The sequence below is a fragment of the Suncus etruscus genome, chromosome 3 (assembly GCF_024139225.1).
Source record: "Suncus etruscus isolate mSunEtr1 chromosome 3, mSunEtr1.pri.cur, whole genome shotgun sequence".
Taxonomy (NCBI): Eukaryota; Metazoa; Chordata; class Mammalia; order Eulipotyphla; family Soricidae; genus Suncus; species Suncus etruscus.
Window position 1 is genome coordinate 111348665 of NC_064850.1, and position 27340 is coordinate 111376004.

General features: G+C 41.6%; 1 protein-coding gene across 1 annotated transcript in view; it reads left to right on the forward strand.

Moving 5' to 3' along the window:
• The window catches only part of SH3D19 (SH3 domain containing 19), a 183954-nt gene that overhangs the window by 151929 nt on the left and 4685 nt on the right, over nt 1-27340 (forward strand). The window contains exons 13-19 of the mRNA XM_049770869.1: nt 3671-3743; nt 4548-4678; nt 12327-12385; nt 16218-16420; nt 18582-18634; nt 23076-23262; nt 25608-25705. Of these exons, the coding sequence (XP_049626826.1) occupies nt 3671-3743; nt 4548-4678; nt 12327-12385; nt 16218-16420; nt 18582-18634; nt 23076-23262; nt 25608-25705 (804 nt within the window). The remainder of the gene's footprint in view (nt 1-3670; nt 3744-4547; nt 4679-12326; nt 12386-16217; nt 16421-18581; nt 18635-23075; nt 23263-25607; nt 25706-27340) is intronic.

Consider the following 27340-nt stretch of genomic DNA (forward strand, 5'->3'; position numbering starts at 1 on the left):
AAATAAACCATTCAGATTAAATAGAAAATCCAGGCCAGGCATGGGTGGTAGCATTGGCTTCCAAATTAGAGAAAGCATCATTTAAGTGGTAATAAGTGAAATGGATTTTACTTTTTGTGAATTACACTGCTATGGCAGTCGTTAGCTCTTTTCATTATGAACAGCAAGGGCATACATTATGGAACTTTTTTTTTCTTATCTCAAAGAAAATAAGACAATGTTTTTGGTTTGAGGACCACACTGGACCATGATCAGGACTTACTCCAGGCTCTGTACCTAGAGATCATTCCTGACAGGGCTGAGGGGACCATATGTGGTATTGGGAATCAAAGCGAGGTCTGCTGCATGTAAAGCAAACACAACCTTCTGTCCCTTCTCTCCAGCTCCTCATTCTCTATTTTAAAGGTTTAGCCCTGGCTGTAGTTTAAGAGAAAAGGCTACCTCATGAAAGTACAATAAAACAGTTCAAACATATTAGAGTAAATTGGGTACTTATTAAAGAAAAAATATATTTTTTGGGTTTTGGATCACACCCAGCAGTGCTCAGGGGTTACTCCCGGCTCTGTGCTCAGAAATTGCTCCTGGCAGGCATGGACGAGAGGATCATATGGGATGCTGGAATTTGACCACTGTCTAGCCTGGATCGACTGTGTGCAAGGCAAACACCCTACCACTGTGTTCTCTCCGACTCCTTAAAGAAAAAATTTTAAACAATTTCCTTTCTATTTTGTTTTTATTATAAAAAGTGTTTACAGGGGGGCAGAGTGATGGCACAGCAGTAGGGCGTTTGCCTTGCACATTGCTGACCCAGAACGGAACCAGGTTAGATCCCTGGCAGCCCATATATATGTTCCCTCAAGCCTGCCAGGAGTGACTTCTGAGTGCAGAGCCTGGAGTAACCTCTGAGCACCTCCAGGTGTGGCCTAAAAACAAAACAAAACAAATAAAACAAAACAAAAAGTTTCCGTGATGGGACTAGAGAGCTAGTATAGTGAATAGGGTACTTGCCTGTACACAGCCCACCTGGGTTCTGTCTACAGCATCCCATATGGTTCCTGCATCTGCCAGGAGTGATTCCTGAGAGCAGAGCCAGGATGGCATTTCTGGGGAAGAGTGTGATGCAATAGATGATGAAATGGTTCTTGGGAATATGACTACATAGAAAAATTAGGAGATGCCTTGTGTGTGTCTTCAAAGCAACACCATCAGGCCCTTGGGATTTGGCTACTCGTTCCTTCCTCCACCCTGCTCCTCTTAGGTAACACAGCTCCAGTTGCACCTTATTTTTCTTTATGGGTCTCCCTTTCTACTCATGATATTGACACTTTCACAGGAAAAATAAAGGGGAAAGGAGTTCTGAACAGTTATTATTCAATAAGTGAATTTGCTATGTAGACCATCTTCTAGCTGCCAATTCACTATTCAGTTCACTATTGTTATTTTTTCCTTAAGACAAAAAAAAAAAAAAAGCATGTTGCAATACCAGTGAATTTCACTTTTTTAAAATCTATGATTTAAAAGTTGGTGGGAGATGCTTGAACTAATAGTTATTTCTGCCCTTCCTTGGCAAGGACACCTGCCTTCTCTTTTTTTTTTTTTTTTCTCCCAAAAAATCATTAAAGTTTTCTTCCTAAATACAGGAAATGTGCCTTCACACAAATGCCAAACTATAAGTTTCATCAATTTTTACGTCTTGTTTGCTGCATAACTTTTCTTTTTTTTTATTAAGTTTATAAATATACTTTTAAATATTACCTTTTATAAATTTTTTCTTTAACACCACCCATCACCAGTGCAACATTCCCATCACCAATGTCCCAAGTCTCCCTCCTCCCCACCCGACCCCCGCCTGTACTCTAAACAGGTTCTCAATTTCCCTCATACATTCTCATTATTAGGACAGTTCAAAATGTAGTTATTTATCCAACTAAACTCATCACTCTTTGTGATGAGCTTCCTGAGGTGAGCTGGAACTTCCAGCTCTTTTCTCTTTTGTGTCTGAAAGTTATTATTGCAAGAATGTCTTTCATTTTTCTTAAAACCCATAAATGTGTGAGACCATTCTGCGTTTTTCTCTCTCTCTCTGACTTATTTCACTCAGCATAATAGATTCCGTGTACATCCATGTATAGGAAAATTTCATGACTTCATCTCTCCTGACAGCTGCATAATATTCCATTGTGTATATGTACCACAGTTTCTTTAGCCATTCGTCTGTTGAAGGGCATCTTGGTTGTTTCCAGAGTCTTGCTATGGTAAATAGTGCTGCAATGAATATAGGTGTAAGGAAGGGGTTTTTGTATTGTATTTTTGTGTTCCTAGGGTATATTCCTAGGAGTGGTATAGCTGGATCGTATGGGAGCTCGATTTCCAGTTTTTGGAGAAATCTCCATATCGCTTTCCATAAAGGTTGAACTAGACGGCATTCCCACCAGCAGTGGATAAGAGTTCCTTTCTCCCCACATCCCCGCCAACACTGTTTATTCTCATTCTTTGTGATGTGTGCCATTCTCTGGGGTGTGAGGTGGTATCTCATAGTTGTTTTGATTTGCATCTCCCTGATGATTAGTGATGTGGAGCACTTTTTCATGTGTCTTTTGGCCATCTGTATTTCTTCTTTGTCAAAGTGTCTGTTCATTTCTTCTCCCCATTTTTTGATGGGATTAGATGTTTTTTTCTTGTAAATTTCTGTCAGTGCCTTGTATATTTTGGAGATTAGCCCCTTATCTGATGGGTATTGGGTGAATAGTTTCTCCCACTCAGTGGGTGGCTCTTGTATCTTGGGCACTATTTCCTTTGAGGTGCAGAAGCTTCTCAGCTTAATATATTCCCATCTGTTAATTTCTGCTTTCACTTGCTTGGAGAGTGCAGTTTCTTCCTTGAAGATGCCTTTAGCCTCAATGTCCTGGAGTGTTTTACCTACGTATTGTTCTATATATCTTATGGTTTTGGGGCTGATATCGAGGTCTTTAATCCATTTGGATTTTACCTTCGTACATGATGTTAGCTGGGGGTCTAAGTTCAATTTTTTGCAAGTGGCTACCCAGTTGTGCCAACACCACTTGTTGAAGAGGCTTTCTTTGTTCCATTTAGGATTTTTTGCTCCTTTATCAAAAATTAGATGATTGTATGTCTGGGGAACATTCTCTGAGTATTCAAGCTTATTCCACTGATCTGAGGGCCTGTCTTTATTCCAATACCATGCTGTTTTGATAACTATTGCTTTGTAGTAAAGTTTAAAGTTGGGGAAAGTAATTCCTCCCATATTCTTTTTCCCAATGATTGCTTTAGCTATTCGAGGGTGTTTATTGTTCCAAATAAATTTCAAAAGTACCTGGTCCACTTCTTTGAAGAATGTCATGGGTATCTTTAGGGGGATCGCATTAAATCTGTACAGTGCTTTGGGGAGTATTGCCATTTTAATGATGTTAATCCTGCCAATCCATGAGCAGGGTATATGCTTCCATTTCCGCGTGTCCTCTCTTATTTCTTGGAGCCTTCTCAATGGTAATGATCCCCTTGTGTAACTCAACTGTATACCGTGTGTCTGGTACTCATAATGTAATTATGCCAAGAGGATTGTCATAAGAGTAAAGAATGGTCAGAGAGTGAAGAGTAAACCCAGCACCTGTCCTGTACACTTCATTCACTGCCTTGTTCTGTCCTTCAGGAGCCAGGCTACGCTCAGAAGCCTACAGACAGTAGTGCACCTCATGCTGTGGTTCTTCATGATTTTGCAGCAGGTAAGGATATCAGAGTAAAGTGAAAGAGCCTCAGGTCCTCCCTGGAATAACCTCCCATCATTTTTACCAGCTAACTGAGTCCTGAAATGAAGAAGTCATCTTAGTTACCACCCTCACCTCTGGAGAGCCTGACTACATGTGAAACTGAAAGGGGAAGACAGGAAACAAATAGGAAGGAAAGGTGGAGAGAGAGGGAAACTCCCTTACAGATGAGCAAATAAAACAAATCATCTACTATTTTTACTCCTACCAAATCATTTGACTTTCAGTTAAGAGATGAAAAATTCTTTGTACTTTGTACATGCAAGGCTCCAAATAAAATAATCCTCTGATTTATTTTTATCAACTCTTTTTATATACTTGGTAGGTTGAGTTTTATTTTAGTAAATTTACTTGCTAAAGAGCTCTAGTACTCCCTTAGTTAATATTTTGAGATTTAAAATGTTAAGCATGATTGAGAATAATAAGATTGTTATGCTCCGTCTATGACACACTCATTGTTTAATCTGTATTCAGCAACGGGTTTCCAGTGACACAGTAGGAATCATTGGCTTAGTGCAGTATTTTATTTTTAACCATTTACAATAAGTCAGTGCATTGTAAATATATGTAATTTGGTCTTAAAAGAGGAATCTCATAAAATCAATATCCCCCTAAAAGTCTGTTCGATTTGCATGATCTCATCTCTGCAACTGCAGAACATAATGCCTCAATGGACAGAACAAAATGCTCTTTTTGTGTTTAACTTGATTCACAACTGCACCAGAATAATTTATCGTATGAATTTATGGTTTCATGTTACAGAGCAAGTTGATGATTTGAACCTCACTTCTGGAGAAATTGTTTATCTTCTGGAAAAAATAGATGCAGATTGGTATAAAGGGAAATGTGGAAACCAGACTGGTGTGTTTCCTGCCAACTACATCAAAGTGATTGTAAGTAAGGCTGTATATTAGCTGTCTTATGCTCACACTCACGTTTCTGTACTACATGCAAGTTGGAACCGCTAACTGAAAACCTAGACTCCTTAGCAATAGTTCTTTTTCTGAAAACCTGAAAGCTTGTTAGCTGGCTTTTGGTAAATTATTTTTATATCATGAAGCATTAGAAGTTAGTATTTGATTCTTTCTGAAATCCTAATGTGGACGACATTTTACATGTCTGCTATAAATTAAGTAATTTTGGAGGACAGGTAAATACTTAAGGATTCATTAATTGTTCTTTTTAGGGGGGATTCTTTTTTTTTTTTTTTGGTTTTGGGCCACACCTGGTGATACTCAGGGGTTACTCTTGGCTATGCGCTCAGAAATCACTCCTGGCTTGGGGACCATATGGGATACCGGGGGATTGAAGCACCATCTTTCCTAGGTCAGCCATGTGCAAGTCAAATGCCCTACCGCTGTTCAACCCTCTGGCCCCAGGATTCATCCATTGTTCTAAAAGTTTTTGTAAAAAGGGCCAGAGACATTTACAGAGGTTAAGATTCTTGCTTTGCATATGGCTAACCATGGTTCAGTTCTCAGCACCACGTGGTCCCTGAACATAGCCAGCCACAGGCATGGAAGTTCCAGAACCATCCAGGTTACCCCCAAGCAGCATTGTATCTTTGGACTCTTGCCTCAACTGCTGGCTTGGTTGGATCTCCTCAGCATCACTTGGGAGACATCCCCCCCCAAAAAAAATGAAATTAAAAGTTTTGTTAGTAAGAATTAGACAATATAGATTGTCCTAAAAGAATATTGTCCAGCCAGTGTGGTGGCGCTAGAGGTAAGGTGTCTGCCTTGCCAGCGCTAGCCTAGAACGGACTGCGGTTCGATCCTCTGGTGTCCCATATGGTCCCCCAAGCCAGGAGTGACTTCTGAGTGCAAATCCAGGAGTAACCCCTGAGCGTCACCAGGTGTGGCCCAAAAACCAAAAAAAAAAAAAAAAAAAGAATATTGTCCCGGTAATGGTACCACCTTCTTTTGGGATTATTTGCTTTATGCATATTTTAATTTTTATTTCATGATTCATCCTGTCCATTCCATATCTATACCTTACTAAAACTAGATTTGGCTCTTTCACTTACGTACTCTAATACATCTCTGAGTAAAGTAAAAACAGTAGGGTTGTGCATGTATGGTATGTGAACGTTATCTCAAGATGGCTATAATTATTTTTGTTTTTAAAAGCAATAGATTTGAAAATACTAAAATACTTTCAGTGGAGGTAGTGGTCCATTAATAATTTTTTCCACTAATGGATTTTTACATAATTTCAGATATGGGGCTAGAGTGAATGCACATCAGTAGGGTGTTTGCCTTGCATGTGGCTGACCTGGACAGATCTGGGTTTGATTCCCAGTATCCCATATGGTCCCCCAGCTTACAGAAGTGATTTCTGAACACAGAGCTATGAGTAACCCCTAAACACTGCTGGGTGTGGCCAAAAATATTCAGATATGATTAGAGAAAATTATATTAAAGCATCAGAGTTTTCCAACTCTTCTCAGCTTAATTTGAGATAACAGAACTGTATGGGAACGTCCTAGATGCAAAACCCAAGTGGTTGTTAGACATCGGGTTAAATAGAACTGTCACATGAAAATTTCTTTGGGGGAAGTGCATACCCAGCTGTTCTCAGGGTTATTCCTTGCTCTGCACTCAGGAATCACTCTTGTTGGGCTCAGGACCATATGAGATGCTGAGGGTATCAAATCTGGATCAGCTACGTGCAAGACAAGCACCCTACCCGCAGTGCTATCTCTCTGGCCCCCACATAAACATTTCTTTTTTTTTTTTTTTTTTTTGTGGTTTTTGGGTCACACCCGGCAGTGCTCAGAGGCCACTCCTGGCTCCATGCTCAGAAATTGCTCCTGGCAGGCACGGGGGACCATATGGGACGCCGGGATTCGAACCGATGACCTTCTGCATGAAAGGCAAACGCCTTACCTCCATGCTATCTCTCCGGCCCACATAAACATTTCTTTTGTTTTGTTTTGTTTTGTTTTTTTGGGTCACACCCGGTAGTACTCGGATTACTTTTGGCTCTATGCTCAGAAATCGCTCCTGGCAGGCTCAGGGGACCATATAGGATGCCAGGATTTGAACCAATGACCTTCTGCATGAAAGGCAAATGCCTTACCTCCATGCTATCTCTCCAGCCCCCACATAAACATTTCTGTCAGTCAGAAGGAGTATGGCTTATTTTTTTTTAAGATAATTTATTGGGGGCCGGTGAGGTGGTGCTAGAGGTAAGGTGTCTGCCTTGCAAGCGCTAGCCAAGAAAGGACCACGGTTGGATCCCCCGGCGTCCCATATGGTCCCCCCAAGCCAGGAGCAATTTCTGAGCGCTTAGCCAGGAGTAACTCCTGAGCATCAAATGAGTGTGGCCAAAAAACAAAACAAAACAAAACAAAAAAAAAAGGTAATTTATTGGTACTAGAAAATGGCAGTAAAAGTAACTTAGATAGTTGAGTGCTAATGCTAACAGTATATTTAGAAATGTGAGAAAAGCTAATGATTTTTCATTACATCAGAAATTTGGAAAACAGAACAAAGAAGTTGTTCTTTTTCTAATATGAGTTTAGGTCTTTTAAGTCTGGAACTTAAAATTTGTCCAATAGCTCTGTGTGTTTTCTGATTTTTTGAAGAACTTCAATCACATTCTCTAAATAAATATAAGAATAATATTAATTTTAATGCTCTTCCTTATTTATCTGCCTAATGGAGCAATACTTTATTTTATTTTATTGAATAACCATGAATTACAGTTACAAAAATATTTGTGATTGGGGCCGGAGAGATAGCATGGAGGTAAGGCATTGCCTTGCATGCAGAAGGTCGGTTGTTCAAATCTCGGCATCCCATATGGTCCCCTGAGCCTTCCAGGAGCGATTTCTGAGCATTAGAGTCAGGAGTAACCCCTGAGTGCTGCCGGGTGTAACCCAAAAACCAAAAACCAAAAAAAAAAAAATTCTGATTGAGTTTCAGGTATGCATTGTTCCAGATCCGGTCCCTTTAGCAGTGTCCACTACGTAACCTGCACCAATGTACCCAGTTTCCTTCCTGTCCCACAGCCTGCTCTGTGGCAGTCACTTTTCCCTCCCCCATTGTCCTTGTATTTCCTTCCCTGACTCCCACCAACCCCGCCACAGTCTTCCTACTGAAGACCAGTTTTCCTCCTCTTCATTTCTGTTGCCACTGATTTGCCATCCCCCTACAATGTTTCTTTATATCCTGCATAAAAGAAAGGTCATTCTGAGTCTGTTCCCCTCCTTCTGACAGGTATCAATCAACATGATGTTCTCCCGGTCCACCCACATTGCAGCAAATTACATGACTGGATCTTTGTTATTAATATTTTTAATTTAAAGAACTATGATTTACAAAGTTATTACTCCTCGCCTAACAGCCTACCTGTTCACACTTACTACCATCTTTTCACCGTTATTTTATTTTAAATGTCCTTTTCCATCTTGTACACTCCACAGTACAGTACTGTGGTTTTTGGTGCTTTAATGTACCTACTTTACTAACTTTATGTTCTGTAATACATTGCAGTACTGTGTAAATTACACAACCTATGCAAATTAAAACAAGTGGAAGTTTTCAGTTGGATCTTTCTTGTTATTTTACTTATTCAGAACACTGTATTGTCAAGTACTATGCATATACTGTACTACTATATACAGTACGTGCAGTTCCTCACTTAATGACCAATTCGCTTAACGACCAAGTCTTTGAAATTGAACTTGGTTGTTAAGTGAGGAGTATCTGTACTTGAGTTTTAGGCATATATTTCATCACCAATCCTACCACTAGTATTAATTTCCTTCCCCAGTGTCTCCATACTGTCTTCCCCTACCCCCACCTCTCAGCCCCCACACACCCCTGGCTGCCTCCTTGATAGACATATTACAAAGTTTAGGGGGGGGCAGCTTAGATCCCATGCTTTCAGTGTTATTGGACCTGTGCTTTGAATGTGGAGCTGTACCATTCCCACATCACTAGTTTAACTGAAGCCCTGACCCTTGTTCCTCTATAACTTTCCTTTATCATCTTCCTTCCTACTCTATCCTCCCTAAGCTCTGGGGTCAAGGTGATCTAGGCATCCTCCCTTTACTACACTTCCTCACCCAGTTATTCTTTATACTACAGATAAGTTAGATCATAATATGTTGTCTTTTTTCTTCTGGCTTACTTCACTCAACATGATATCTGCCAATTCTAGCCAGGTTGCAGCAAATTGCATGATTTCATTGGTCTGTTCAACCTAGGTTGATTCCATATCTTAGTTATTATAGTAAGTGCCGGGATGAATAATGATATGCTTATGTCCTTTTGAATGAATACTTTTAAGTCTGTGTTAGATCCCCAACAGTGGGTCATATGGCAGCTTAATTCTAAGTTATTATATTCCACAGGAGTTGAACAAGACAACATTTCACCAACAGTGGCTAATAGTTCCTTTGTCACCAAATACCTGCTAGTATAGATTGTTCCTTATTTTTTTTTGTTCCTACTATTTTTTATATGTAGTAGTAGTCCATTGTGTATATCAGGGGTCCTCAAACTATTAAAACAGGGCTAGTTTACCCTCCCTCAGTCAATTGGAGGGCTGAATATAGTTTAAAAATAACTATGAACAATAGTGGACTGTGGGCCATAATTTGAGGACCCCTGTCCAAGTCTGAGAGAAGGATCAAGAGACAGAGAAGGAAGGGAGTCAGAGAGTGTGGGGCATATCCCACACATGTGCACTACATACCTGGGATGAGTTGGCCTCTAAGCAGGACAGCAGCAGCAAAAACACCTGGTGGGCTGGATTAATTGTACTTGGTGGGCTGCATGTGGCCTGTAGTTTGAGGACCCCTGGTGTATATGTACCAAGTTTCTTTTTTTTTTTTTTTTTTTTTTTTTGGTTTTTGGGCCACACCCGGTGGTGCTCAGGGGTTACTCCTGGCTCCATGCTCAGAAATAGCTCCTGGCAGGCACGGGGGACCATATGGGACACCGGGATTCGAACCAACCACCTTTGGTCCTGAATCAGCTGCTTGCAAGGCAAACGCCGCTGTGCTATCTCTTCGGGCCCATATATGTATCAAGTTTCTTTATTCAGTCATCTGTTCATGGGAATTCAGGTGAACTATGGTATTGTATATAAAGCTGCAGTCAATATAGAAGTGCTGATGTCTTTTCTCCATTGTGCTTTTGGTTCCTTCAGGAGTGAAATTTGTGGATCTGAAAGCTCAATTCCTAGTTCTTTGAGGAATGTCCATATTGATCCAGAAAGGCAGGACCAGTTGGCATTCTCTCCAGAAAAGAGAGATCCTGTTTCTCTACCAACACGGGTGGCTGTTCTTTCTTTCTTTTTTTTTTTTTTAATTAGTTTTTGGTTGTTTTGGGGCCACACCCGGTGACATTCAGGGGTTACACCTGGCTATGCAATCAGAAATAGCTCCTGGAGCTGGAGAGATAGCATAGAGATAAGGTGTTTGCCTTGCATGCAGAAGGATGGTGGTTGGAATCCCGACATCCCATATGGTCCCCTGAGCCTGCCAGGAGTGACCCCTGAGCACTGTCGGGTGTGACCCAAAAACCAAAAAGAAAAGAAAAAAAAGAAATAGCTCCTTACTTGGGGAACTGTATGGGATGCCGGGGATCAAACTGAGGTCCATCCTGGGTCAGCAGCATGCACGGCAAGCTCCCTGCACTGTGCTATCGCTCCAGCCCCTAGTTGTTGTTGTTTTTGAGTGCATCTCTATGGTATGAGTGATATCTAGTTATTGATTTTATTTGCATTTTCCTGATGAGTGATATTTAACATTTTTATATGCTTTTTGGACACTTTGTTGTTGTTGTTGTTGTTGTTGTTATTGCTGCTGCTGTTGTTGTCTGGGTTATTGGGCACTCAGGCTTACTCCTGGCTCTGCGCTGGAATTCAACCCTGGTCTGCGGCCTCATGCTAGGCAAGTGCCCTCCCTGCTTTGCTGTCACTTCAGTCACTGTATTTCTTCTTTGAGGAAATTTTTGTTCATCTCTTCTTCCCATTTTTTGATAGGGTTTGATGATTTTTCACGTAGAGTTCTACCAGTGCATTATATATCTTGGATAGTAAACTTTTGTCAGTTGAGTAGCAGACAAATAATTTCTCCCAATCTGTGGGCTGTCTTTGTATTCTGGTCATAGTTTCCTTTGAGGTGAAGAAGCTTAGTTTGGTGTGGTTTTGAATTCATCAGGAAGGCTGCTGATTTGTTTAATATAGACTTCCTACAGCCTCGAATAGTTTCTAGATTGGGGGGGTTGGGGGCCAGCACACCCGGTGACACTCAGGGATTACTCCTGGCTATGAACTAAGAAATCAATCCTGGCTTGGGGACCATATGGAATGCTGGGGGAATCGAACTGTGGTCCGTCCTGAGTCAGCCGCTTGCCATCGCTCCAGCCTCAGTAGTTTTTAGATTTAATAATTACAGTCAGATATGTTATAGCCCACTCTACTGAGCTGTGTAAATGAAATATTTAGAGTACTTATAACTTAGTTGTTACTGAGTCCTCATTCTTTTCATTCTTCTCTTTTAACACCAAAAGATAAAAAAGTTGCAGAATTATGGAAATGGAGAAAATGGAGAAACTTGATTAAATGTTGTCTTTGTAGAGGGATGAGGAGAAAAGAAAACAACTATTGTTTTAATGTTTCATTTTGAGGTTAAGATAGAGTTTTCTACTAATACTTTTTGATTTTTTTTGTTTATTTGTTTGTTTGTTTGGGCCTCATCTGGTAATTAATGCTCAGGACTCACTCCTGGTTTTGTGCTCAGAGATCACGGCACCATATGGGGTTCTGAGGATCGGACCCAGGTCTCCAATACAAGTGCCTCACCCATTCTACTATCTATCTGGCCCTTTTACCAAGATTTTGAGTAGTTACTGTAATGCATGAACACCCGATGATAATTTTTATCTTTTTGCTCCTTACCTGAAGCTTTCAACTTACATGGGATAGAGGCCAGAGTGATAGCACAGCAGTAGGGTGTTGCCTTGCTTGTGGCTGACCCGGGATTGACCCAAGTTCAATTCCCAGCATCCTATATGCCCCCCAAGCCTGCCGGGAGTGATTTCTGAGCACAGAGGCAGGAGTAACTCCTGAGCACCACCAGATGTGACCCAAACAAAACAACATGGGAATAGAGAAAAGTAACTCAGGGAGAATGGTAGTAAAGTGCAGATTCCAGAAAATAAAAAGATTGATTGGCTAACCAGGAAAGTCCTGTTGCAAAATTATGCATAGTTCCCAAAGCCAAATTCGTTAGATAAAACCCAGCAGTGCTCAGGGACTGTGTATATGCTCAGGGATCACTCCAATAGTATTTCAGGGACTACATAAGGGACTACATATTATGAGATCATAAAATATAGTCTAGGAAGTTAACTAAGATCAGCCACCAACGCAAGCCCTTACCCACTATCGTCTCTGCCCCCAAATGCTGAATTTCTTGCTAAACTAGCTCATTGTAATCATGTATTTTCTAGTTTATCTAACTTTTTCTTACTAAAATTTGAAAAAAAAATTTCTTTGTTGTCTTGATTTTGTCTTTACTAGATTGATGTTCCAGAAAGAGGAAATAAAAAACGAGAATCCGTTTCATCTCATTGTGCTAAGTGAGTATTTATTTTGCACTACATACAAAGGAGAAAACATTTATATCATAAACAATCTCCAGATAATTTCAGATGTAATATTTTTGTTGTTGTTGTTGTTGTTGTTGTTGTTGTCCAGACACTCAGTATGTCTTTTAAGTTCTAAGGGAAACTTTTAGGGGCCACACCCAGCTGTGTTCAGGGATCAATCCTGGCAGACTCAGACCATAAGGGTGCCATGGATCTATTCCAAGTTGGCTGTGTGTAATGCAAATGTACTACTTGCTGTATTATCATTCTGGCCCCAGAAGATTCATTTTTTAAAAAGCTGCAGTGAAGGCCAGAGTAATAATACCAGGGATTAAGGCACTTGCCTTGTACATGGTCAACCTTGATTTGAAACAAGCCCTACATATGGATCCCTGAGAGCACCAGGTGTGATACCTGATCAGATAGATAGGAGTAAGCACTATTAATCGTCAAATGTGGTCCAAAAACCCCAAAAAGGAAAAAGTAATGGTAAATTAAAATTCATGCGAAAATTTGGTAGAAGGTGATTTGATGACTCTCCAGCTGTAGACAGAGTCTGACCCTGATGCCTCCTTCAAAGTCCTAACAGAAGCAGAGTTTCAGCATCTCCTGCTCTTTCTGTTTGATGTCTAGTGTTTACCTACCAACAAATTTCTAAAAGGGTTAGATATTTTTATAGAAGATATTTGAACCTCAAAGAAATATGAACCCTACCTGCTAGATATGTTATACTGCTTTGCTTTAAGAGGAACAATAAGTAAAGCCAGAGTTAAGTTAGAAGGATCTTCATGTCTGAAGATATTTCCATGAATTTATATACCCTTTTATGCATCATTGTAACTCCCTTGAGATTTAAAACAAAGCCACAGTGCAACTTTATATTCTAGTTAATTGAACAATGGCTAGAACTCACTTCCTGCTGCTGACTGTAAACCTGTCTTTGAGTAGGTCACACATGAAGAGATGCTCCCCAAAGACTTTAGAAGATAAATGCAATGGTTATCACAAAGAAGAAAACTTCTGAGGCCACAGTAGTTGAATTCTATTTCAGGTCCAGGTCTTTTCCTATATTTAAGCAGTGTTTACTGTGGCAGCAGGTTGAATCTAAAGTGGAGTCTCATTGACTTTGATCCAATGACTTGACCAGAATTTGGCTAGAATCAGGACCAAACTGTTCTCTTTAAGTTGTTGCTTCTCCTTACTCTATTTCTATTAAAACTTTCTTTCTATGCTCCAAGTCAAAGTTTTGGTATTAAATAATTCCATTATGACATAACTATGTCTTTCACTTTATCCTCAGTAGATATTGCATATCATTTAAGAAAGTTCTAATTATGGGGCTGGAGCGGTGGCGCTAGAGGTAAGGTGCCTGCCTTGCCTGCGCTAGCCTAGGACGAACCGCGGTTCAATCCCCCGGCGTCCCATATGGTCCCCCAAGCCAGGAGTGACTTCTGAGTGCAAATCCAGGAGTAACCCCTGAGTGTCACCAGGTGTGGCCCAAAAACCAAAAAAAAAAAAAAGTTCTAATCGTAAGATACAGAAGCTTTTATAAAGGAGATTAAATGATTTAATTATTTAATTAGGTATCATTTAGGAATCACCAATATTAGGTATTAAATGTAGGAGATGATAGCTGAGTTTCTTTTTTGTCTAAATATCAGTGGGGTGTTTTTTGGTTTTTTTTTTTTTTGAGAGGGGCCATACCTGGTGACACTCAGGGGCTACTCCTGGCTGTGAGTTCAGAAATCGCTCCTGGCTTGGGGGACCTTATGGGACACCAGGGGATTGAACCTCGGTCCATCCTAGGTTAGCGCATGCAAATCAAACACCCTACCGCTTGCTCCACTGCTCCAGTCCCTGAAAATTAGTTTTAAAGACCATCTAGGACTGGAGTGGGGAGGTTATTAGCTTCAAACACCACTGACTCAGGTTTAATCCTTGAAACACCTTAGCCTTTCCAAGAGTGATCCATCAGCACAGAGCCAGGAGTAAGTCCTGAACATCACCCAGTGGACCAAAAACAAACAAACAAAAAATACATGTATAGGGGTTGAAGAACTATTACAGGGGCTAAAGTGCTTGCCTTATATACATCCTACTTAAGTTTGGTTCCAGGGGCCGGCGAGGTGGCGCTAGAGGTAAGGTGTCTGCCTTGCAAGCGCTAGCCAAGGAGGGACGGTGGTTCGATCCCCCGGCGTCCCATATCGTCCCCCCAAGCCTGGGGCAATTTCTGAGCACTTAGCCAGGAGTATCCCCTGAGCATCAAATGGGTGTGGCCCGAAAAAAATAAAGTTTGGTTCCAGAACTGCCTATTTTTTTCTTGAATACTGCCAGAAATGGCCCCTAATCACAGGTTGGTATGACCCAAAACCCAAAAACAAAACAAACAAACAAAAAAAACACAATTTATATACACATAGACTCACTCACACACTTATGTATAATTCTCTTATTAATTCAATATATATTGAACCATCTCTACTTAGCTGATTCCCAATGAATTCTGCCATGCAAGTTTGAGGTCTTGTCTTGCAAATATCACAAATGCATTTCTGATGTAAGATACTCAGACTAGGTATTGGATCACTGTGATCCAACAATACAAAGATATGGAGGTTAGGGAGACGCTGTACTGGTCAGGAATTCATAAGATGTAACATTATAGGGGCCAGAGAGATAGTATAGCAGTTAGGATTCTTCCCTGGCACACTGACAACCTGGGTCCAATCCCTGGCATCCCATATGATCCCCTGAGCTTGACAGGAATGATTCCTGAGTGCAGAGTCAGGAGTAATCCTTGATCACAAAAAAGAAAACCAACAATAACAACAACAAAGAGATGTAAAAGTATACTCTGTGATCTTACCTCTAGCCTTTTTGAGTGAATATATGGTTCATATCTAAAAAGTTAGAATTTTCATTTAGAAATGTAGTTTATATTTTAATTATGGGAGTCAGGAAGAAAGTGAGTTATTTGCCTAGCATGCAGCCAACCTGTGACAGTACCTGGCACTGTGTTATAATTCCATGAGCACCACTGAAAATAAACACAAAGTGTAGTCAGATATGATCCAAATAGTTCCCTATCCCCCCAAAAAAATCTTTTATAAAATCTCTTTTATAAAGAGAATAATCTGAAGGAAGGGAGGAACTATTTTTTTTAAAAAGTATAATTTGATTTATGCCTAGTATACATAGCAGTCAACATTAGAATAATGATTGATTGAGAATATGCATAAAGATTTTTTAAGGGGCTGGAGTGATAGCACAGTGGCAGGGCGTTTTGCCTTGCATGTGGCTGACCCAGGATGGACCTGGGTTCTATCCCCGGCGTCCCATATGGTTCCCTAAGCGAGGAGCAATTTCTGACCGCATAGCCAGAAGTAGCCCCTGAGCGTCACAGGGTGTGGTCCCCCAAAAGTTGTTGGGTTTTTTTTTTAATAAATTTGATTTTAAAGCTTTTTTGGGGCCGGCGAGCCTGTCAGGAGTGATTTCTGAGCCAGGAATAACACATGAGCACTGCAGGATGTGACCCAAAAACCAAAAACAAAAACAAAAAAAAAACAAAAAAATTTAAAGCTTTTTGGGCCGGAGAGATGGTGTGGAGGTAGGGCGTTTGCCTTGCACGCAGAAGGACGGTGGTTCAAATCCCGGCATCCCATATGGTCCCCTGAGGCTGCCAGGAGCAATTTCTGAGTGTAGAGCCTGGAGTAACCCTTGAGCATTGCTTGGTGTGACCCAAAAACAAACAAAAGAAATATTTTAAAGCTTTTTTGAAAATAAGTACCCTTCAGTTTAACCCTCAAATACTATCTTTGTTCAGGGGTCCAAGATGTATCTCTCGATTTGAATTTATTGGAGACCAAAAGGATGAATTAAGTTTCTCAGAGGGAGAAATTATCCTCCTTAAAGAGTATGTGAATGAAGAATGGGCCAGAGGAGAGCTTCGAGACAGAACTGGGATTTTCCCCCTGAGCTTTGTGGAACTTATGGAAGACCATCTCACCTCTGGTCCAAATGTTTCAGGTGAATACATGGAATTAATAACAGCCTGACTCATGAGAGAATATACTTGTCTTGCCTGGGTGATGCCTTAGATTTAACCCTGGTACCACAAAACAACAAAAAAAAGTGTCTACTCTGAGTGAAATAGAGATCCTGGGAGTTTAGACAGAGGATGGCACGGTTCCACTTAGGCCCTGCAGGGGTCTCAAACTCAAGTTACCTGCGGGCCGCAGGAGGCAAAGTCGGGGTGATCCTTGAGTGCAAAGTCAGTAGTAAGCTTTGAACATTGGTGGGGGGGGGGGGTGACCCAAACAACTAAAACAAAACAAAACAAAAAAAGATTCCTCTAGGGCAGGGCCACAAAATGTTGTACGGAGGGCGGCAAACGGCTCGTGGGCCGCGTGTTTGAGACCCCTGATAGGGGCAAGGGGCAAGGCAGAGAGCTCCGAGGACTGACACACAGGTGTCAGCTTTGATTCTCAGCATCAGTTGCCTAACCTCCCAGCTCTACTGCCCATGTGAACCAATAAGATTATCATGTTTAAGTAGAAGGAAACTTACTTTAAAATTGTAATTTGAGGCTAGAGAAATAACACAAACGGACCCCAGTTTGATTCCCAATTATACATAATGGTCCGCTGAGCACAATCTGTGGTGATCCCTAATCATAGAGCCAGGCATAAGTCCTGAGCACTATCAGGTGTGGTTTAAAAAAAGGGATTTTTATTTTGTTTTGGTTTGGGGCCACACCCAGCAGTGCTCAAGGGTTACTCCTTGCAAAGACCCAAGGCTGCCAGGGCCTGGTGCTACAAGGTTCACAAGGGCCTCTGGGATCCGGTTGCCAGGTAGGGCTTCATGCCCATCCAGGAATGCCAACATGTAGCGAGCACCCACCCAGGACTGAGAGAGAAGAGAAAAAGAGAAACCAAGTATATTTTTTATTCCTCCTGCAGTCTGAGGCCTGTTGCTGCTGCTGCCGCCCAGGGATTTCTGAGAGAGAGGGAGAAATAGATGGAAATTGGCAGGCCACCTGGCCGGGAAGCCCAGATTCAGTAGATAAATAGAGATACAAAGCAGGCAACATCTCGCCAATGCTTTATCTCTGCCCCCACCCCATGGACTAGCAGGCATCACTCTGTTGACTATCCTGCCCTCCCTGCACAAAGATCCAAGTTTTTCCTTTTATACCCAGCATGACAAGGGATCATATCCAATGGGCATGTCTAGGGGACGTATCCAGGTTCAGCTGTCATTACAGTGAGGGTACCCAAGGGGCATGTCCAAATCCAACTGCCATACATCAATGACTCCTGACTCAGCATTCAGGAATCACTCCTGTCAGTGCTTGGTGGACATATGGGATACTAAGATCAAACCCAGGGTTAGTGTTAGGGATTTATCTAAGATCAAAAAAACCCAGAAGTAAAAATTAAAATTAAAAGATGGGACAATAGTATAATGAATAAGGTTCTTGCTTTTCACAAGCTCTACTTGGGTTTGATCTCTGGCATCGCATATGTCCCCTAAACACTGCCAGGAGTGATTCCTGATTGCAGTCAGGAGTAGCCCCTGAGCATTGATTGGGTATGATCCAAAAACTGGAAAGAAATGGAAAAGAATAAATAGTGACTTATGTAGGTTAGACTTTGTGTTTAATCTCTTTAAGAGATGGTTTGATGTTGGGTTGGCAAGATATTACAGCCAATAGGGCACTTTCCTCTCATATAGCTAGCCCAGGTTCTAACCCCAGTACCCCATATGGTCCCCACATACTGCCGAGAATGATCCCTGAGGGCAGAGCCAGGAGTAAGCTCTAAGCACTGCTGCTGTGGGTCCCCAAAAGATAGAGAGCAAGAGATGGTTTAATGTTTTAGAAAATTAGCAGTCACTTCATATCAGAATAATGAGAGGGGAAAAAAACCATAGACTTTTTAAGGAGATATGGACCACAGAGTTGAATGTAAACCTTCCTTTACTTTACAATAAAGGAAACCAGCCCAAAGCAGGTTGAGCATGGTCAATATTACATGGCAATTTGTGAAGAGGCTGGTTTGGAATCCCATGTACTCATTTGATGTTCCCTCCCATGCAAACACTATGACTCTTCTTTAGTATATAATCTAGTATATAATCTTGACATCTAAAGTTTTTCTTTTTTTCTTTTTTTTTTTTTTAAACGTAGGCACAAAGGTAGGATTGAAGACCAAAAAAGAAGATTCTGGTACAAATTCTCAGGTAGGTCATTTTTGCTGCAAATTCTAAGGTAGATAATTACAATGGACGGTTTTAACTTTGAAACAAATATTGAAAAAAGAATTGTTAAGTGTTAGGAAATCATTTTAATTTATATTGCAGTTATTTGGAAAAAGTAGTTAAATGATCAATATCTTTATAGTATATAAAGCTTATAGAAATACTTTAGAGGGGCCAGAGAGATAGCATGGAGGTAAGGCATTTGCCTTTCATGCAGAGGTCATCGGTTTGAATCCTGACGTTCCATATGGTCCCCCGTGCCTGCCAGGAGCAATTTCTGAGCCTGGAGCCAGGAATAACCCCTGAGCACTGCTGGGTGTGAACCAAAAACAAAACAAACAAACAAAAAAAGGAAATACTTTAGAAAGATGGAGCTATTCAACAGATAGGGCTTTTGCCTTGCATTTAGCTAACCTGGGTTCCATCCCCAGCACCCCATATGGTTCCCTTCAACTTCATCAGGAGTAATTCCTAAGCACAGAGCCAGGAGTATCCCCTGAGCATCTCTGGATGCTCAAAACCCCCACTTCAAAGAAAAATTTTAGAAAGACATGAAAGTCCTTAAAGAAAAGAAGTTAAAGAGGGACTACAGCAATAATACAGTGGATAGGGCATTTGCCTTGCACATTGCTGACCCAGGTTCCATCCCCAGAACCCTAGGATTATGGTCCCATGAATCCTCCAGGACTAATTCCTGAGTGCACAGCCAGAAGTAAGCCCTGAACACAGCACATTGTGGCCCAAAATAAAAAAACAAAAATAATTTTTTGAGCCACAGCCAGTGATGCTCAGGTTATTTCTGGCTCTGCATTCAGAAATCACTCCTGGCTTGGGGGATCATAGGGGACACCAGGGGATTGAACCAGGTCCATCCTAGGTCAGCCGCATGCAAGGCAAACACCTTACTGCAACACCACCACTCCAGTCCCCCCCCCCCAAAAAAAAGAAAAGAAATTTTGACGGTTTTTAGGGGGGGATGTTTGTTTTGGGGTCACACCCAACAGCTCTTGGGCTACTCCTGATTCTGTGCTCAGAAGTTGCTTCTGGCAGACTTGGGGGACCATCTGGGATGCTGGGATTTGAAGTGGGTTTTGTCCCATGTTGGCTGCATGAAAGGCAAACATCTTACCGCTGTGCTATCACTCTGGCCCCAGAAAAGAAATTTAATTTGAGAAAAAAGAGACAATGAAAGTTAATGATATTTAAAAATATATATTTGAGGGCCAGAGTGGGCAGAGCACAGAGCTGATCAAGCCAGGTCAAATAGTCAGCACCCAATATGGTCCCCCAATCCCTTCCAGGAGTGATCCCTAAACTCAGACCCAGAAATAATTCCTGAGTGGAGCCGGAGAGATAGCACAGCGGTCAGACATTTGCCTTGCATGCGGCTGATCTAGAACAAATGGTGGTTCAAATCCCAGCATCACATATGGTCCCTTGTGCCTGCCAGGAGCGATTTCTGAATGCAGAGCCAGGAGTAACCCTGAGTGCTGCAGGATGTGACCCAAAAACACAAACAAAAAAAAGTCCTGAGCACTACCAAGTGTGGCCCATAAGCCAAATATATATATTTATATTAATATACACATTTACTAGTAATGCAGATAATGCGTTGTGACGCAGCATTTTTTTTTTTTTGGTTTTTTTTGTGGGGGGAGGGCATACCCAGCAGTGCTCAGGGTTTACTCCTGCCTCTGCATTCAGACATTACTCCTGGCAGGCTTGGGGGACCATATGGGATGCCAGGGATCAAACCCAGGACCATCCTGTGTCAGCCATGTGCAAGGCAAACATTCTATTGCTGTGCTACCACTTTGGCCCCATGACACAGCATTTAAATAACATTAACCATTGCTAACATTCAGTCCAATTAACAAAGATTCAGTAAAACTTAAAAAAAATAATCTCGAGAGTTTTTAAAAAGACAGGGCCAGAGATTTAATTCAGGGTTTAAGGTGCTTTTCTTACATGTGGTAAATCTGGGTTTGATCTCCAGCACTGCATGTGATCCCAAGCTTTGCCAGGAATGACTCCTGGGCACAGAGCCAGGAGTAGCTCTGAACACCTCTAGGTGAGGTTCCCAAACCAAAATAATAATTTTTTTAATTTAAATGATAAGGGTCTGGAAAGGGGAGGACCAGAGTGATAGTATGCAGGTAGGGTGCTTGCCTTGCATGCAGCCAACATGGGTTCAGTTTCTAGGCATCCCATATGGTCCCCCAAACCCACCAGATATGATACTTGAGAACAGAATCAAGAGTAAGCCCTGAACACTGCCATGTGGCCTCAAAACAAACAAAAATTTAAATGGAAGGCTTACTCTTCAAGCCACTGTTTTTCCTTGAAGTTAAAAAAAAAACAACTAATCTTGTAAAAACTTCAATGGGCAAGTATGGCCTAGGGAAACAGCTCAAAGGGAATAAATATATTTTTAATAAAGCTATTATTCTTACCACTTATTTTTTTCCCCTTTTGGGGGGACTCCACACCTGGGAATACTCAGAGCTGAAGAATCACTCCTGGCAGTGCACAGAGGACCATAGAGGATGCTGGAGACAAAACTTGGGTCCGCCACACGCAAGGCAAGCACCCTGCCCATATACTAGCACTCTGGCCCTCCCTTTTTCTATTTTTTTCTTTTTAAAAGACAACATTTAGAAGCTGGAGCAGTAGGATAGCAGGTAGGTACTTGCCTTGTATTCAGTCAACTCAGCACCCCAACAGTCCCTGAACCTTCCAGGAGTGATCCCTGATTACAGAACCAGGACAACTGGTGCCCATTCCCCCCCCCAAAAAAAAAAAAAGACAAAGTTTCAGTAGCCTTGAGATATGTGTCTTATGTAATAAGGATAAAAGCATTCATATTGGAATGTTGCCCACATATACATGGTTATCCTGCCAACCTTAGGACCATCGAGATTTGAAAATGAAAAGTACAATTGATAAAATCACCTGCTATAAAATTACCCCACACACCATATTTCCAACTCCAGATGAACGGGTCTGAAGCAGGGTCGTGTGTGAAATAATTCAAACCAGGCTGAGGTTGAAACACGTATAGTCTGGCAATCTTCTACATCTATGGAGAGTGAGCTGCCTACCAGAACAGTTGTTTTTATTGAGTATAGAGACCACCCCAAGGTGGGGAGTAAATACAGATAGCTCAGGCTATCCTGAGCCAGTCCTGCCCAGGCTTACATGTAAGACAATCTCTGTTTGGGGGTAAAACCACGTTGTAAACAATAGATACAAAGGACCCAGGAATGGTCTTTTTTTTTTTTTTTTTTTTTTTTTTGGTTTTTGGGCCACACCCAGCGGTGCTCAGGGGTTACTCCTGGCTGTCTGCTCAGAAATAGCTCCTGGCAGGCACAGGGGACCTATGGGACACCGGGATTCAAACCAACCACCTTTGGTCCTGGATAGGCTGCTTGCAAGGCAAACGCCACTGTGCTATCTCTCCGGGCCCAGACTACTCATTCTTACTTTGTATTTCATTTGTTTGGTTTGGGTCCCACACTTAGCAACTTGGCAGTGTTCAGGATTACTCCTGGTTCTGCACTTAGGGATCACTTTGGGCAGTGCTTAGGATGGATAGACGAACTAGCAACCCACTGTACAGTCTATCCATTCCCTGCCCTTTCTGATCTTGCCTAATTTAGGTGAAGAAGAATATCACCAAAACAACTTTACCAGAATTTTTTCATAGTATTGTAAATACCATGCATATAAACAAATACTATCTAGGGGCTGGAGCAATAGCAAGCAGGTCAGGAATTTATTTGCCTTGCATGGGGCCAACCCCGACCTGACCTGGGTTCTATTTCTGGCATCCCCATCAGCCTACCAGGAGCTATTTCTGAGCACAGAGCCAGGAGTAACCCCTGAGCACCACCAGGTATGACCCCCCCCCAAAAAAAAATTACTATCTACTTTTACCTACTTAACTAATCTTAATTTAATAACTAATATATTATAACTAGAAAAAAATTGCCTAAGCATTACATATCCATTAAAGGCAAAAAAAGCTGAGGGCTGGTGCAATAATACAACAGTTTTAATTTAATTTAATACAATGTTTGCTTTGCATACAACCAACCCGGGTTTGATCCCCAGCATCCCATATGGTCCTCGAAGTCTGCTAGGAGTAACCCTAAGCACTAGTATGTTCTTCCCCTCACTTCCAAAAAGGCAGATAGGCCACAAATGTTATCACATCTGTCATTTAGAATGATATTTTAAGTAATAGTTTCTGAAATTTTTATTTTTGAAACTTGATAGCACTGAAAACAGTTTGATGATTGAAAGAAACCTTCAAGCTTGAAATCTGATGTCCCCTTAACTGTGTTCCTACTACTGGTTGAATTTTATAGAAATCAGTTTCAAATAAAAACCTGTCTCTTCCTGAATTTCTGATGTGTAACAGGATAACAGTCCTTCTGGAGAATGGTGTGAAGCTCTTCACAATTTCGTGGCAGAGACCAGTGACGACTTATCCTTCCAGAGGGGGGACCGGATCCTCATCCTCGAGCGCCTTAACTGTGATTGGTATAAGGGCCGCCTTCGAGACAGGGAGGGCACTTTCCCAGCAGTCTTTGTGCGACCCTGCCCAGGTACATTAGCTACAATAAATAAGGCCCAACCTTTAAGATGGTAATCAGTAGGTCCTCGAGTAAGGCTGTTTCACTTTTATGTGGATGAGAAATAAATGGACTCTTAGGTCTAGAGCAATAGGGTGCTCGCCTTGCACACATCCAACCCGTGTTCAATCACCAGCATCCCATATGGTTCCCTGAGCACATATCCAGGAGTCATCCCTGAGCACTGCTGAATGTGGCCCCCAAACAAAAACAAACAAAAAGTCTCCTGCATGGCCACCATCTGTTTGGAATTTGCATTTTCTCTGAGTATTCAGATTCCTCCCACTTTTCAGAGATGTGCACATGAGTTTTCTCTGTGAGTCTCAGTTGTTCCCACTCGTCCCAGTGTGCTAATTTGTGCTCTGCCTGCCATGGTGGGCATCCAGTACACGGTTAGACCCCACATTCTGGGCTAGGTTCAACCACCTACCACCCTGAGGAGGAATAAGAGGGTTGGAAAAAATTAATGAAAATACATAGTTGCTGAATATTAAAAGTGTTTGGTCAGGGCCGTAGTGGTGGCACAAGTGGTAAGGCATCTGCCTTGCCCGCACTAGCCTAGTATGGACCGCGGTTCAATCCCCCAGTATTCCATATGGTCCCCCAAGCCAGGAGCCATTTCTTTCTTTTGTTTTTTGTTTTTTGGGCCACAGCCAGCTGTGCTCAGGGGTTACTTCTGGCTCTCTGCTCAGAAATCACTCCTGGCAGGCACTAGGATTCATATGGGATGCCGGGATTTGAACCACCTTTGGTCCTGGACAATCTCTCAGGCTCCAGGAGCTATTTCTGAACGCATAGCCAGGAGTAACCCCTGAGCATCACGGGGTATGGCCCTAAAACCAAAAAAAAAAAAAAGTGTTTGGCCAGGGGCTGGAGTGATAGCACAGTGGTAGGGCGTTTACCTTGCATGTGGCCAACCAGGAATGGACCCAGGTTCGATTCCTGGCATTACACATGGTCCCCTGAACCTGCCAGGAGTGATTTTTGAGCATAGAGCCAGGAGTAACTCCTGAGCGCCACCAGGTGTGGCCCAAAAACAAACAAAGTATTTGGCCAGGAATAGCAAAGCAATAGTAATAGCAGATAAGGAGATAGTTTGCCTTGCATGTGACCAACTCAGGTTCAATCCCCTTCTATATGGTCCCGTGAGTCTTACTAGGAATGACATTGAGTGTAGAGCCAAGAGGAAGCCCTGAGCACTGTAGGGTGTAGCCCATAAAACAAAACATTAAAATGTTTTTGGGTCTTGGGGCCCGGAGAGATAGCACAGCGACGTTTGCCTTGCAAGCAGCTGATCCAGGACCAAAGGTGGTTGGTTCGAATCCCGGTGTCCCATATGGTCCCCCGTGCCTGCCAGGAGCTATTTCTAAGCAGACAGCCAGGAGTAACCCCTGAGCACTGCTGGGTGTGGCCCAAAAACCAAAAACAAAACAAAACAAAACAAAACAAAATGTTTTTGGGTCTTTATTTAGAAGTTTCATTTGTTTTGGTGTCATTCCCAGTGATGCTCAGGAGTTACTCCCGGCTCTTTGCTTAGGAATCTTTTCTGGCAGTGCTCAGGAGGCCCTAGGGAACAAAAGAAATCTAACCGAGGTTAGCAACATTCAAGGCAAGCTCCTAACCCACTCTGCTGTCTCTGGCTTTACAGAAGTTTGGTAATATTTTTGTGACCAGAAATATACCATAGGAAGTTGTGTCTATCAACTAGCATTTGGTTAAACTGGTTTTGTAACATGGAACGTTTTGTTTAAGGTTATCATTTACAAGAACATGTCAACATTCTTGTAATGGTTCTTTTTCCTTTGGTCATGCTCAGTTTAAGTTTTTTACTACAGTTGAAAGAGTTGCTTATAAAGTTAAAATCAATAGGATAACAATCTATCCTATTGTAAGGAAGTAATGTGTCTCTTTATAAGCTTGGTTAGATTAGTCGGAAAGGTAAAATTTTAGGCTAGAGAAAGAGCTCAAAGGACTGAGTACTTTCTTTGCATGGGGGAGACCACGGTACAATCCCAGGTTCTGCATGTTTCAAGCACAGCCAGAGGGACCATGAAGAGCAAGGAGTAGGTAGCCCTTATGCAGCATAGGGTATAGTCCAAAAGCCAAAAAGGGAAAAGAAAAGCCTTCACTTACAATGGCCAATTATTTTCCTGCTAAGACATCATCTATTATTTTTTTAAAGATGAATGAAAAATTAATTGAAAATATTCTGTTCTGAGAATGACAAGGGGATGTTAAGTTTGTGTTTTAATCCAGTGCTTTTCTATATATTTGCCTTTTTTTTTTTTTTTTGTATCTTTTTTTTTATATCTTTACAGCTGAGGCAAAGATGTTGTCTGCGTTAGCACTGAAGGGAAGGAAAGCCAAAGCCTTGTATGACTTCCATGGAGAGAATGAAGATGAGCTTTCCTTCAAGGTCAGGATGTGTATCTTTTTGTAACTGCATTAGCCTTTGCTGTAAATTTTGAAATAGCTTCTATTGAAGAGTGGACTCTTTGGGTGGAATACTGATGATTATTAGCTAAGAATGAATAGCTCTCTGGCCTAAATCTAAGAGAATTAAAGGATGAGAATAAGGCAAATGTAATTATTAGACAGCCACTTAGACACTTAAAGCAAACCATATTGGCTTGATAGACCCATGGTCCCCAAACTAATTCCTTATTCCTGGGCTGTTGCCATCAGTGATGGTGTCATCTCGGAGATGCTGGAGTTTCCATGATAGCCCCAGTAAAGATGACACTCTCCTTGGCACTGAAGCCTGCATCTGTCATGTCCTAGTGACTGGTAGAGCAGTCAAATAATACCTGCTACAGACAGACATGGCAGCAATTTCAGACCCCGGATTCTAGTTAACAAAGACCAGAGAACTAGTACAGCAGATAAGACACTTGCCTTGCATATGACTGATCCTGGGTTTGACCCTTGCCACCACTACAGTCCCCCACGCATGCCAGGAGTGATCCCTGAGCACAGAGCCAGGAGTAAGCCCTGAACAATGCTGAATGTGGCCCAAGTGCAAGTTATAAAATGTCAACATTTCTAAAAATATAAATTTTAGATAAAACTATAAATTAGCAATGCTTTTTAAAAAAAATTATCCATCCTTAAATTTAAAATGTTTAGTAAGTGTTATTTTAGTACGATTAATTCTTGAGTCAGTGACTCAAAGGTTTTTCCTTTTGTCTTGTTTTGTTTATTTGGGAATGATATCCAGTGGTATTAAAGAGCTGCTTCTCAGCTTAGTGCTTAGATGGTGCCTGGAATCAAACCTAGAGCTTTTCTCAGAAACCAATCAATCAATGAATCTATAAGTAAAGTTTAAAAAAGAGTTATATCAAGATAAATAACAAAGGGGCTGGAGAGATAGCATGGAGGTTAGGTGTTCACCTTGCATGCAGAAGGTCGGTGGTTCGAATCCGGGCATCCCACATGGTCCCCTGAGCCTGCCAGGAGTGATTCCTGAGCATAGAGCTGGGAGTAACCCCTGAGCACTGCCAGGTGTGACCCAAAAAAAGAAAAAACAAAAACAAAACAAAAAATAGATAAATAACACAATTTACAATATTTTCCAGAAGCCAGGTTGCCCTTATATTATTTTTTTATAACTGATTAAAAGCAAGATATTTCTGGAGGGTTTTGTTTTTGAAGGTATTTTGTACTACTTTCAGCATTATTAACACGTTATAAATATTCAGATACAATATATTTTCTTAGACCTCAGAAAACTGACATGGTATGACCCATCACTTTAAAAAAAGTTTTGGGGTCAGAGGCACATCCAAGATGCTAACCTTAGAACCTAGAACCTTGGATGCTGTCTCCCCTGGTTCTCTCCCAGTGTTTCATGTGATCCCCCTGCCTAGTCCACCAGGAGTGATTCCTGCACACAGAGCCAAGAGTACAATTGGGTATGACCCAGGAACAGTTAGGGAGAGAAGAGGAGAGGGAGGATTTTAGTAAACAATTTTGGTGGCGCTGGAGAGATAGTATGGAGGTAAAGCATTTGCCTTGCATGTGAAAGGATAGTGGTTCGAATCCCGGCATCCCA